Source organism: Arvicanthis niloticus, chromosome 1 (assembly GCF_011762505.2).
Source record: "Arvicanthis niloticus isolate mArvNil1 chromosome 1, mArvNil1.pat.X, whole genome shotgun sequence".
Classification (NCBI taxonomy): Eukaryota; Metazoa; Chordata; class Mammalia; order Rodentia; family Muridae; genus Arvicanthis; species Arvicanthis niloticus.
Window position 1 is genome coordinate 90,686,392 of NC_047658.1, and position 12,842 is coordinate 90,699,233.

General features: G+C 42.5%; 1 protein-coding gene across 1 annotated transcript in view; it reads left to right on the forward strand.

The window, feature by feature from the left end:
- The window catches only part of Lcmt1 (leucine carboxyl methyltransferase 1), a 57,516-nt gene that overhangs the window by 29,004 nt on the left and 15,670 nt on the right, over positions 1-12,842 (forward strand). Inside the window, exons 4-6 of the mRNA XM_034489826.2 lie at positions 505-581; positions 2,079-2,140; positions 8,424-8,526. Of these exons, the coding sequence (XP_034345717.1) occupies positions 505-581; positions 2,079-2,140; positions 8,424-8,526 (242 nt within the window). The remainder of the gene's footprint in view (positions 1-504; positions 582-2,078; positions 2,141-8,423; positions 8,527-12,842) is intronic.

Sequence of the window (12,842 nt, forward strand, 5' to 3'; positions counted from 1 at the left end):
GATTACAAACTCACACCACCATTCTTTGCATTTTTACATGAGTTTTAGTATTAAACTCAGATTCTCATACTCCTAAGACAAGACTTCACTAACAGCTTTTTCCCAGCTTCTGTATTCATTCTTGCTCCTTTCAGATACATTCTTATTGAGACCATTGGAATTTGAAAAATGCCTTTGGGGGCTGATCAGTTAAGATCACTTGTTCTTGCAGAGGACACAAGTTCAAGTGTCAGCACCCAGATGGCAGTTTACAACCATCTTTAATTCCATAGGATTTAATGACCTTTGAGGGCAGCAGGATCAGACAGACATGTTGTGCAGACATACATACAGGCCCAGCAAACATTCATACACAAAAGTAAAAATAAGTAAAAACATTTCTGACCATATGAGTCTCCTGACCTAAAAATCTTTACGTACCCCTTTTGCAGTTTGGTAAGTGTTTAGTGCTTGCTGCATTTAGTGACTATGAGCTAAGGAATGATTCTGTGTGGTTTTCTCTAGGATGAAGATCTTCTCCCGAATAAATATTTTGAAGTTGACTTTCCAATGATAGTCACAAGAAAGCTGCACACCATCAAGTAAGTGTGGCTTTGTTGTGGGGACAGGATGCCAGTTGGAGACTCAGCTCTTGGTGTATCTAGTTGAATGTGAGAGGCCTGAGAAGAGAGTGCTGCCTTCAGCTTTCTTTCTTGCTCTGGGACTCATGAGTCCAGCATGAGTGCAGTCTTCAGCAGTCAGTGCATCTTCTGCACGACCCTCCTTATTCATTAAGCTAACTTCTCTGAACACTAAAAATCAACCTATGCAGAGCATGGTTGAATACTCTGAAAATTCTTCATGATTACTGCTTTACCATGGGGCCCTGAACTAACATAGTAATTTCGTTTTGCTTTGAGTATGTGAAGTGCTGTGACGGCTCTTCTCAGGGCTTGCAGAGCTGTGGATGCTGTACTTTCTCTGCCTCTTGCTGTCTCTTGTTTTCTTAGATGGCCCAGTCCTCATAGTAGACTAGGGAGCTGAGTACCCAGAGCCTCTTGTGGAGATAAGAATCTTCTGCTCAGACAAGTTGACTTGCCCAGGGTTACCTGGCTAGAACTAAGATCTAAACCCCGATTTTGAATGCCCTCTCTCAGGGCTTAATAGTTTTTTGTTGTTGTTTTGTTATAACACTTCTGCCTCACTGTAAGTAGATATTTAAATAAAAGTCTAACAATTATATTTTAAAATTCCATAGACATTAAAACTTTCAGTTTATTCTACAGTATCCTTATACATTGGGAGTGTTTTTCAGCCTTTTCTGTGGTCTGCTATGAGTTTTCCAGTTTTTCTAAATATTAAATACATTTTATATTAAGTAGGCTTTTCAGATGATGAACTGTGTAGTTCTGCTGAGCTCAGTAGCACCCTGGCTGAAATAGGAGTAGATGGCCCTGGGTGAACTGAAGCTTAAGGTGGTTTCCTGGAAAGAAAAACAGGTTTTACTTGTGCATAACCATGCGGGTCTCTAGTTTCTGATTGTTTTCATTTGCTGGGTTGACTTAACAAGTCAGTTCTTTTTACCTGTATGACAATGAACAGCCAGGACCATAAGATGCAATTTTGTTTTAGAGCAAGCAAGAAAGTGGAGGTATCTGGAAAATCCTGGAACACTTAGAAATTTTGTGTTAGCCTTTTAGTTATTTCTAAATTGAATTACTTCAGGATCAGTGTGTGATTTGAATGCCAGATGCAGAGCTGCTCTCACCTGACACCTGTGTGGATAGAACTGCTACTGTGCACGTAGGGCCAAATGTAGGTAGAGCAAAAGATTTCTGAAGTGGCCCTTGTTCTGCACATCAGCAGTACACCAAACTTTCCTCATCCAGAAGTCTGAAACAAAAATGCTCTAGAATCAGTAATGTTTTCAGCATCATGTCCAGTTAGGGAAGTGTAATGGTAAAGTCTGCAAATCTTACCGACTCTCATAGACAGCCTGAGTCTGTATACACAGTTTGTGACAGATGGCTGCATTTGGACAGTAAATTCCCTCGTGCGTTTATTGACTCCCTTTTCTCCTCTTTCCCATCTTTCTGTAGAAACAAGCCACTTCTATTCAGACCCATCATGGAGTTACACCCAGAGGACACTCTTCAAATGGGCAAGTATAGCCTATGAGCGGCACAGTCAGGATCATAACACGCTTAGTTGTTTGAGGCAGGGTCCCCTTCTCAGTATAATAGTCTCAATATAATATTCTCAGTGTAAATGCAGTCCGTTCATTTATACTAATCTGTTCAGCTCCAGCTGTCACCTAGGATCGTCTACATTCCTGTCAAACTCTTTACCATTTAGCCATATCCCCAGACCCCTGTGCAACTATAACTGTTTCTGACACATTCTCTCAGTGCTGAGCCTTACAGACTGTGGTGGGGATTTTGTTTGTCTGTCTGTCTGTAGATCTCTACCAACATTTTCCATTGTGTTCAATTGTGCTTGACGAAGGTCAAGGTTTTAATTGTCATCAGTGAGAGAACATATTCAGAGAGTGGCCTTCTCTGACATTCAACACAGTAGTCTTCAGACACCACAACAGACCTCCTTTTGTGCACAACTGCAATGCTGTAGCCATGTTCCCTGTGACTGGAGTCTACTAAAGTCTCCATAGAAGTATGTATGGCTGCCAGCCTTTGTTTCCCATGCAGATCAACTAGACCTGTTGTGGATATTCACGTTTCTGGAACAGTTGTCTATGTATTGGTTAGTTGGTCACATTAGGATGTCCATGACCACCCTTGCACTTTGCATCACTTTGATCAACAATGTGGAAATGTGTGATGTAGAACCACTTCCCATTGTACATACTTCCTATGTGGTGTTACCCTGCTTGGCAGTGTTCAGTTTTCATCTTTGCTGTTGGATAACGAGCCCCATGATGGCAGGGGCTTATTGCTGGCTGGTTTTTGTTTTTTCTTCAGGACCCTGCAAGGTAGCTTGGGCTAGCCTAGAACTTAGATTTCTTCTGCCTATACTTCCTCAGTGCTAGGGTCACAGGCAATGCCATCATGCCCAGCTTAGAACCACATCTTGGTTATCCTTGTATTCTGAGAATTGGCTCAGTGCTCTGGACATAGTGCCAACAAATTATCAGATGAGTGGGCAGATGGGTAAATTAATCTTGCATGTGGTCAAGAAATTCACCTGAGACAGAGTCTCCTTTACCTTAAAACAAAATAAAAACAAAAACCAAAACTGAGTGTTCTGGGAATATTTCTTATCTAAAAAGAGCATTTTTTTTTACTCTTTTAAAATAGTAAATTAGTCTTTCATTGAAGGAATAATGAGTTGGATTGGTTGAGTTCAGCTCAGATCAGGTACCTTTTGAAATGCTTACTTGAAAAATGCCAGTACTATTGAGTCACTTTGCACATCTGTGTGTAAGTGTTATTTATAGACCTTCACTTTGCTCATGCCTTTCCCTGAACTGTAGGTTTAAAAGGCAGATGACCACAGCTTTTATCAGTTACCCTTTGCTCTGTAACAAACTACTGCAAACCATGTGGCCCAAAGCATCTGCCATCTGTTTAGGTCACAGCATGACTTGTCTCATTAGTTGGGTTCATTTGGGTAGAACTTCTCAGCTGGCCTCTTGTCTTTGGCAAAAGCCTCCTGTGTGTCCCCAGGCATTGCACTAGGTCAGGCTGACCCTATCTGTTTAAAATTATAGTGCCTTGAATGTCTCAGTAACTCTGTAGTACTCTAGGCCGAAAAACATCTCTCACACTTCAGTTTACTAATTAGTTGGGTTCAAACTTCTTAAGTATATATGTTGTATATATACTTAAGTATTTATTAGTCAGTTGAAGGCAATAGATAAGTTGGACAAGAAGTATTTAGTCATTTAGACATCTAGATTTGCTATGCAGCCAAGACTGCCTTAAAATTTGAATCCTTCTACCTCAGCCTCCTAAGTACTAGGATTCCAGGTGTACACCACTGCTTTATGTGTGACTATTTCAGTCTTTAAGTACTATTACTAATGAGACCTGTGTACGTGTTGGATACTTAACAACTTTACCTTGGAATCAGGTTGGGTGCCACTTAGGTCAAGTGTATCAACATTCATGCTTTGCTTTTTATCCACAGCATATGAGAGCGTAACTTCCCAAGGGGATGGTAACACTGGGGGAATTCAAAGAGGTGTACTGTTGAGACTGTGTTTTGCTTGTGTTTTTCTGATGTTAAGTGTTCATTTCCTGCAGAAATTTAAAACATTCTGCTTCATCCTTGTGAGTTTGCTATGCCACCCAGGGCACCTCAATGAGTGCACATTTGGGAACCCCAAGTTCATCAGTTTAACATCTTCAATACTAAATATAACCAGTCAAGATCAGCATTGTCTATATTTTGTAATTAAAAGAAATGTAGTCACGTGGTTATGTTACTTGCCCAGAGCACAGGGCTGACAGTGGCTAAGCTGAAATGTGACCATGTACTGTAAATTCGATTCAAGAAGGTTTTGCTTTTGGGTTTTAGTTTGTGATCTGCATAGATCTCACAATGTGCTGTGATTCCTTAATCACAGAATACTTAGGACCACTTAAAGATTATTTGTTTTGTTTAAGGTGAGTCTCGCCATGTTGTCTAGGTTGGTGTCAAATTCCAGGGTTCAAGCAATCCTTTTGCCTCCGCCTCCTGAGGAGCTGGGGCTGTGTCTTATTTAAGGACTTTAACAATGTACTACTTAGTAGTGAAGATCCTGGGTTCTTGTGTCTCTTTATGTAAGGGTCTCTTTGTGTCCATTACTGATGTTTAGGGTCTGATTCTGCTCATCATGGGATACTTCCACAGCACACCCCTCAATCGTGACAAGCAGATACCCCTTTAGATACTGCTCCGAGCTCTCTAGTGGTGAAGTTGCTCTGGTTGAGAACCACTGCTTATACTGAAGAGTGGCTAAGCTTATGTAGTAAGGATTTTCATATTTCTCTCTAATTTTGGCCAGGTATAAGCCAGTTCTTAGTTGTTACTACATAGTAGTTGTATTTTAAAGCTTCTCTTTTGTCAGTTCTCTTAGCAACAAGTCCTCTCAAAGCGTGCTGGTTACAGAACTGCCTGTAGTAATGCACAGATGTCATTTATAATTTTTTTCCCAAATGACAGAATCTCATGAAGCCTAGGCTGGCCCAAACTTACTATGTAACTGAGGCTGTCCTTCAGTTCTCAGGCCACTTGCCTCTACATCCAAGTGCTAAGATTTCAGGATTGGACCCCACTACTCAATATACAGATTTTAAATCAATGTTAATTGGCTTTCCAAGCCTGGATATGTCCATTATTTCAGAAAGCCTTCTATAAACATTCTATAAACAAAATACTTTGAACCTTCCTCCATGTTCTCTTGCCAGAAAACCTAGAAGGAGAGGAGGGATGCATCTCCTGTGGTTATGGGAAGTCAGTCCTTCCATCACCTCTGGGGAGGCTCCAGTATTCAGGCTTTCTGATCAATCTGAGGGCTCTGGCCGGTGCTGGGTTTCATAAAAGTGTCTGTTTTCTCAGACTAATAAAACTTCTTTGGAACTTACTCTGAGCCCTTGTGTCTCTCAGGTCCATCTGTTCCTTGTGACATGGTAAGGAGGCTTTCTCTGAGGACAGACAATGGACCTCGTATATCTAAACAACTGGAAGTTGTAACTTAGGGACATCTGTATGTGGTGCTAGTGCGTGCTGTTCCAGTCCTCAGATTCTGTCACATCGAAGGCTCCAGGTCATGTTGTCCAGAGCTTCCTGCCTGCTGTGTGGAATGCCTCCTTGATACGTGCTGGGCCTGAGAGCCTCAGATCACTGTGTACATTCACATCTGCTGTCCTTGTGCACTGTTTGCTGTTTGATACTGGTCCTCGTAAGAGAAGTTTTTCCCAAACCACATGGTCTCCTCTTTCCACCATTATATTGTATTATTTCCATTATATTAGCGAACTACATGCCTCAGAATTCTGTGTGTGCCTTTCAAGTTTTTGTCAGAAATGGACAACTCATTAAAGACTTGCTTACTATCAATGTATCATTTTTAAGAAGACATACAGGCACATGGGGATTGTTTGTTTCTGTTATAAGCCAGACAAGTACTTTTGTATTTTTTATATTATTTTCTTGATATAGTGCTGTGGTACCCTGGGGCTGCCTCTGGGTTCTCTGTTTGTCCTTTATTGCTTTCCTGTCGTCTCAGGGACTCCCAGAAGGTGTTTGTTTGTTTGTTGTTTATCTATTTTTCAATATATTTGCATCAGCCAACTGGGCTGATGAAGATGATGAGGGGACCTGCTTTCTGCTCTAGTGCTTCTTTTCTTTAGTCCTGAGGACTGAATACTGGGTCTTATACATTCCAAGCAGGCACTGTGCTGCTTTCTGCACTTGTCTCAGAGCCAGAACTTGAATCAGTAGCAGTGGTTCAGGATGACTGCTGCTTGTCACCTTCTTACATTTTCTGTACCACTGAGGAAATAGTAAATAAGGCCTGTGGTAGAAAGATAGTTGATCCGGGCATGGTGACAGACACCTGTCATTCCAGCACTTGAACAGTGGGAGAATTGCTGTGAGTGCAGGGCTAGTCTGAGTTAAACAGCAAGGACCTGTTAAAACCAGCCAACCAACCAACCAGCCAGCCAGCCAACCAGCCAGCCAGCCAACCAGCCAGCCAACCAACCAGCCAGCCAACCAACCAACCAACCAACCAACCAACCAACCAACCAGCCAGCCAGCCAGCCAGCCAACCAACCAACCAGCCAACCCCAGTCATTGGATAGTTAAAAGAGTTTGTGAGGACACACTGGGGTATCATGATTCCACTGATGACCATCAAAGGCCAGTGTCATTCTGTAGTTTCCAGACTGACAATGTCAGAGCCCCTGGGAATGTGCTAGAGATGTGGGAGTCTACAGTGGCAAAGTCTACACAATCATAACTCTGGGTCCTGAAGCTCAAGAACTGCTGCAGACACCATTCTATCTTACCTCTGGCACACTGGAAAATTCATGTTCTTACTCATTTTGAAAATGTATTGCTACATAAACTTTCTTTTAAACGTAACACATAACAAATGGTGTAGTGTTTGGAGAACTACTCACCAATGGGTATCAGTAGTTATATAGGCCTAGTCTTTGACTTTGTAATGCCACTCACACTCACACAGCCTTGAAGAAGTGACTGACAGTTACTTCATCAGTGTATGTCCCAGGATGTTCATTGCAGTGTCTCAGATGGAGAAAATTTGGCAATACCATATGTCCAATAGTAGGGGATTGACCAAATACAAGGTGTTTTTGCTTGGTGATCACATGTGTTCAGCAGTGAAAGATTGTGTTTTCCTTTTAGTGGCATGCTAGGAAGTCAGTATAGCAGATGGAGCCCTGAGCTAAGCATGGTGGTGCAGGTCTGTAGTTCCAACTGGACAAGCCTAGGTTGGAGGAATCAGTTTGAGTAACATAGTAAGACCCCATCGTGAGAAAACAAATCAAAATAAAGAGAATGATGTCTTTGATGCTGTTATTACATAGGAAATATAGCTTGTAAAATAGGTATTAAGTGGTCCTGTTTTCTTAAATACCCGCATGTGAGAGAGAAGTGTTGTACTTGAGCTTAAGCATAAAAGAAAAAAAACCTACATTGTTATACTGACACCTTTAGAGGACGTGACTTGGGCTAATTGTCACTCTCCTGTCATGTGATTTACGTATATGTGTCCAAGTGTGCGTGTGTGCATGTGCCCGTAAGGAGACCAGAGGAGGGGTCCTCTTCTATTGCTCACCACCTCATTGCAGTGATGCAGGGACTGTCACTGAACCTAGATTTTTATGTTTCAACATTATTATTACTATTACTATTATTATTATTATTACATTTGAGATTTTTTTGTTTTGGTTTGGTTTTGGGGTTTTTTTTGTTTATTTATTTATTTTTTTTGTTTGTTTTTTTGAGATAGGGTTTTTCTTTGTAGCCCTGGCTGTCCTGGAGCTTGCTATGTTGACCAGATTGGCCTTGAATTCACAGAGTCTCTGCCTCCCCCAGAGTTAGGATTAAAGGTGTGCACCACCATCCCCGGATTAAAGTTACTTTTGAAAACGCCATATTTAGGTTGGAGAGATGGCTCTACATTAAGAGCACTTGCTGTTCTTCCAGAGGACCCAGGTTTGATTCCCAGCATCCATATGGAGCCTTACAACCATCTGGAACTAGTTCTAGGGGATCTGATGCACTCCTCTAGCCTCCAAGGACCCCAGGCATGCAAATAATATGCAGCTGTACATACAGGCAAAACGTTCATACACATAAAAAGATTAAAAATTTAAAATAAGTAACCTTTAAAAAACAAAAAGCCATGTCCATTAAAAGTATGATATCATTGGCTTATATTGAAATGAGCATTTTATTTTTTGCATTTGCAGATAGTCACATGCTGGATTCAAAAAGATATGCCATCATTGGAGCAGATCTCCGAGACCTTTCTGAGCTGGAAGAGAAACTAAAGAAATGTAACATGAATACACAGTGAGATTTTTTTTTAACCCCTTTTGTGTTTGTGGTTTCATGCGAGTTATGAGATCCAGTTAGCACAGCTTGCTACCTGCTCTCTGTCTTTACGCTGTGTGTCATTGCTACTTATTGTAGTTGTCAGAGATTTCTAAGCAGTCTTTTTCTTAAGTGTGCTTTTCACCATTGATTCCTTTTTAAAATGCTGGCCCTAATATAATAAAGTGAGTGTGTGAGAGCCTATAACAACGTGTGAAGAAAGAGCTAGTGTCTAGAATACAGAGACCAACACTCATGAAAAGTGGCCAAAGATAGGTAGATAGTGACTGCCATTGGACATCAGGATGTGTAATGTATGCCCATCACACAGGGCTGTCAGACCACTGTAGCTGTTAATGAATGCCTATCACACAGGATGTCAGGATGTATAACATATGCCCATCACAGGGGCCTGTCAGACCACTGTAGCCATCAGATAAAGTTCTGGTATTCTCCAACCAAAGTGGGAAGAATGGGTACATCTGACTGTGTATGAAGTTGGCGAGGATGTGAGTTGTAGGGAGTAGGCTGCAGTGGCTCACCAAGTGGGAGTGGACTGGCTGTAAGCCATGGTGTGGAGTCGTGAGAAGTAGCTAGCAGAGTGGTAATGTGTGATACAAAAGTCCCACTTTGGGTGTTTTCCAGAGAAGGTACTTCATGCTGAAGGTGAGTGTTCATTGCAGCAAGCAGAGTTGTAAGAAATGAGAAAGGCTCACTAGAAGGAGACTGGATGAGTAAAACACAAAGTGCGTGACTCAAGTCCACATGGAGAAAACTCAAAATCCAGCAATGAAGTAAAACTTGAGTTACAGAGTAACACTTGCACTGTGGGACTGCATACGTAAAGCCAAACCGCCGGATCACTGTGCTTTCACAAGCACACACTTAGATTGCAGAAGTGAAAAGAAGGCTCCTCTGTGCCAAGTTTCTGAGATTGCCCCTTGTAGAGAAGAGGGGAGGGGTGTGTGGCCTTGGAACAAGTCAGAGTCTGACTGCACAGACGAGGATAACATTGGGTAGTCACCATCTGAGTTAGTACCCAGGAGCACATCTAAAGGGATGATGTGGTGAAGAGGGTGTTGCTTAAAAGAATGAACACGGCAAAGCATCCAGTGCAGAAGGTTAAAGAAATGAGCAGTGGGGGACACAAGTGGGAGCAGAGTAGGAATGGATATGAAGTCCAGGTGAGCTCTGGGAGATGGACGGAGAGAGCTGGGAGCTCCGAGTGTCCATGGCTTTCCCCCTCGTCTGCGCCAGTGTGGGAGCTAGTGTCTTTGCACGTTGGAGCTCTTCTGGACATGTGCAGCCTGTGCTCAGCAGCACTGCTCGCCTCAGTAGGACTTGTAAGTCAATGTGGCCCATGTAAGAGATGGCTCTGGTGGCCTAGTGCCATCCTGGGGTCTTTGTCTTTGTCTCACTGAGACATTCAGAGAGCACTGTTGGTTCCCAGGCCATGGTGGCCTTAAGAGGAGGAGGAGGAGGAGGAGGAACCTTTAGGAAGGGAACTTGGTAGGAATTACACTGGGCAGGTTCCTGAAGGATACTGGAGCCACAGCCAGTCCCTTGCTCTGTTATAAAGTGTACCCTATTCTGCCATTTGTTCCTGGCCATCTGGAGCCTGAGCATGAATTCAAAGCAACAGGGCTAACCAGTCTTGAATGGGAACCACTAACACTGTGTGCCACAGTAACCTTTTCTCTTTATTATGAGCTGGCTGTCAGGTGTGTTACAGGGTGGAGAGAACTGAGTCGGGGAAGTCTGAGGGCATGCCTGGGTTTCCCACTCCACAGATCTCAGATCAGAGCCTGTAGCATATTCTTCCTTTGGCTGAATATAATGTACTGATATTCGAGGACGCTGGTTTCCTTTCCTTAGGCTTGTGCCTTGAGAACATGTTAGTGAGAGTCACCAGGGGATGGAGTTGGATGCTCCCAGGTTATTGTGGCACACTCATCATTAGGAGTCTTGGACTCTTACCCTGAGCATAATGCCAGCCTTTTAAGGAACTAGTTATTTGACAGTGATCTTTTAAAATAGTTTTTAAAATTTATTTGGTCCTTAGCTCTTTTCTGCATTATGATATGGGGTAAATACTGTATCATTAGGTGGGTTTGAAGATTTGATAAAAAGATGCATGTGAGGGTGAGAGAACAGAAAGGGTTGTGCACTGGTCACTTATGGAGAAAGTCATATCTCAGTCTGACTTTGGCTCTAGGGACCTGTGGTTTCTGCCGTGCCGGGACCGAGCAGGGCAGTACCAGTTATAGTGAGCGAGCTGTCAATGGGGAAATTGGCCTCACTTTGGAACTCGATACCAAAGGTGAAGATAGTTGTTAGAAGATAGTTTGAGAACTGCCTGACTTCCCGGGTGGCTTCCTTATCTTTTCAGTGCTTTCCTTTCCATTCTGTTTTGAAAAGTAGTGATCCTGAACTGAGCATCATGGCTCTGCTGGCAATCCCAGAACTTGGGAGGCCGAGGCAGGTAAGTCAGTCACTCTGGGTTCAAGGGCAGCTGGGCTACATAGCACACAGTAAGTGAGGTCTTGTCTTTAAAAAAAAAATCAAGTGTTAATCCTGTTTCTAATGTTAATGAATACCCTCAAAAGTAGTTTTAAGGGGCTGGAGAGATGGCTCAGCAGTTAAGAACACTGATTGCATTTCTAGAGGTCCTGAGTTCAATTCCCAGAAACCACACAGTGGCTCACAACCATCTGTAATGGGATCTGATGCCCTCTTTTGGTGTGTCTGAAGAGAGTGATAGTGTCCTCATATACATAAAACAAATAAATAAATCTTTAAAAAAAAAAGTTTTAAGTAGCTAGGCAGTGGTGGCACACGCCTTTAATCCCAGCATTGGGGAGGCAGAGGCAGGAAGATCTCTTGAGTTTGAGGAGTTTGAGGCCAGCCTGGTCTACAGAGTGAGTTCCAGGGCAGCCACAGGCTATGAAGAGAGGTCCTGTCTAGAACCCCACTACCACCACCAATAGTTTCCAGTGGTCTTTGTTTTATATTTCGTTTTTGTTTTTGTCTCATGATACAAGTCTTCCCCTCCATGTAATCCCAGAGTCTCTAGTGCTAAGATTACAGATGTGTGCCACTGCATTTGGCTTTATTCTTTCTAAGTTAATTGTTTTTAATTATGCAAAGTGGTTTTAGCTCCAGAGTTAAGTCTGCCAAAAGACAAAACAAAACACTATTTTTAATGTAAATTTTAAACAACTCAAATGTATTTCTTAGTTTCTTTTCCTTACACTGTGATTAAATACTACAACACAAATAAAGCGACTCAGGAGAGAAAGTGTTTGTTTCATCTCACAGATCAAGATATAGTCCATTATAGCAGGAAGTCAGGACAGCAGGAGCTGGACACAGCTGCTTGCATCATATCTACAGTCAGGAAGCAGAGCAATGGATGCATGTTGCTCTCAGCTCCCTGTCTCTGCTTATGCAGCCCTGAACCCAAGCCAGAGAATGCTCTTCCCACCTTAGCTCAGGCAAGGTAATTCCCCACAGGTGTTATCAGATGCCTCTCTCCATGGTGATTCTAGATTCTGTCAGGCTGACAACACTAACAGCACAACTTAAAACTACAGAACTTGTTGGACAGTGGTGGCACACGCCTTTAATACCAGCACTTGGAAGGCAGATTTCTGAGTTCAAGGCCAGCCTGGTCTACAGAGTGAGTTCCAGGACAGCCAGGGCTACACAGAGAAACCCTGTCTCAAAAAAAAAAAAAAAAAAAAAAAAAAAAAAAAAAAAAAAAAAAAAAAAAACCAACAACAACACCAACAACAAAAACTACAGAACTTTCCTGTGAAGCCGTTCCTGAACCTTCCCTTCCGTCATAGCTTAAATGACGTTGCCTTTGCAACATTGAGACTTTGGCCACCAAGCTTGGCAGTCTGTGTTTGGTCTTCAGGACCCCAATATGGTGGGAGAGGAGAGCTGGCTCCCACAGCTTGTCCTCTGACCTCCACACACATACACATAAATAAATATAATTAAGGATTTCTTTAAGCTTGGGGCTGTTTTTCTTTAGTCACTAACTTACTAGATGAGATATGGTAAGATCAGTTTTTCTCACTTTTTGTAAATTTTCTAATACTTGATTTTGTTTGTTTGTCTTATTTTGTTTGGTGACATGGTCTTTAAGTACTCCAGGCTGGCCCCGAACTTACTATGCAGCCAAGGGTGACCGTGAACTTCTGATCCTCCTTTCTCTACCAGTGCTGACCACCTCCCCAGTGCCGAGATTGCAGGCATGCACCAGCGTGTCTAGTGCTGCACTGCTGGAG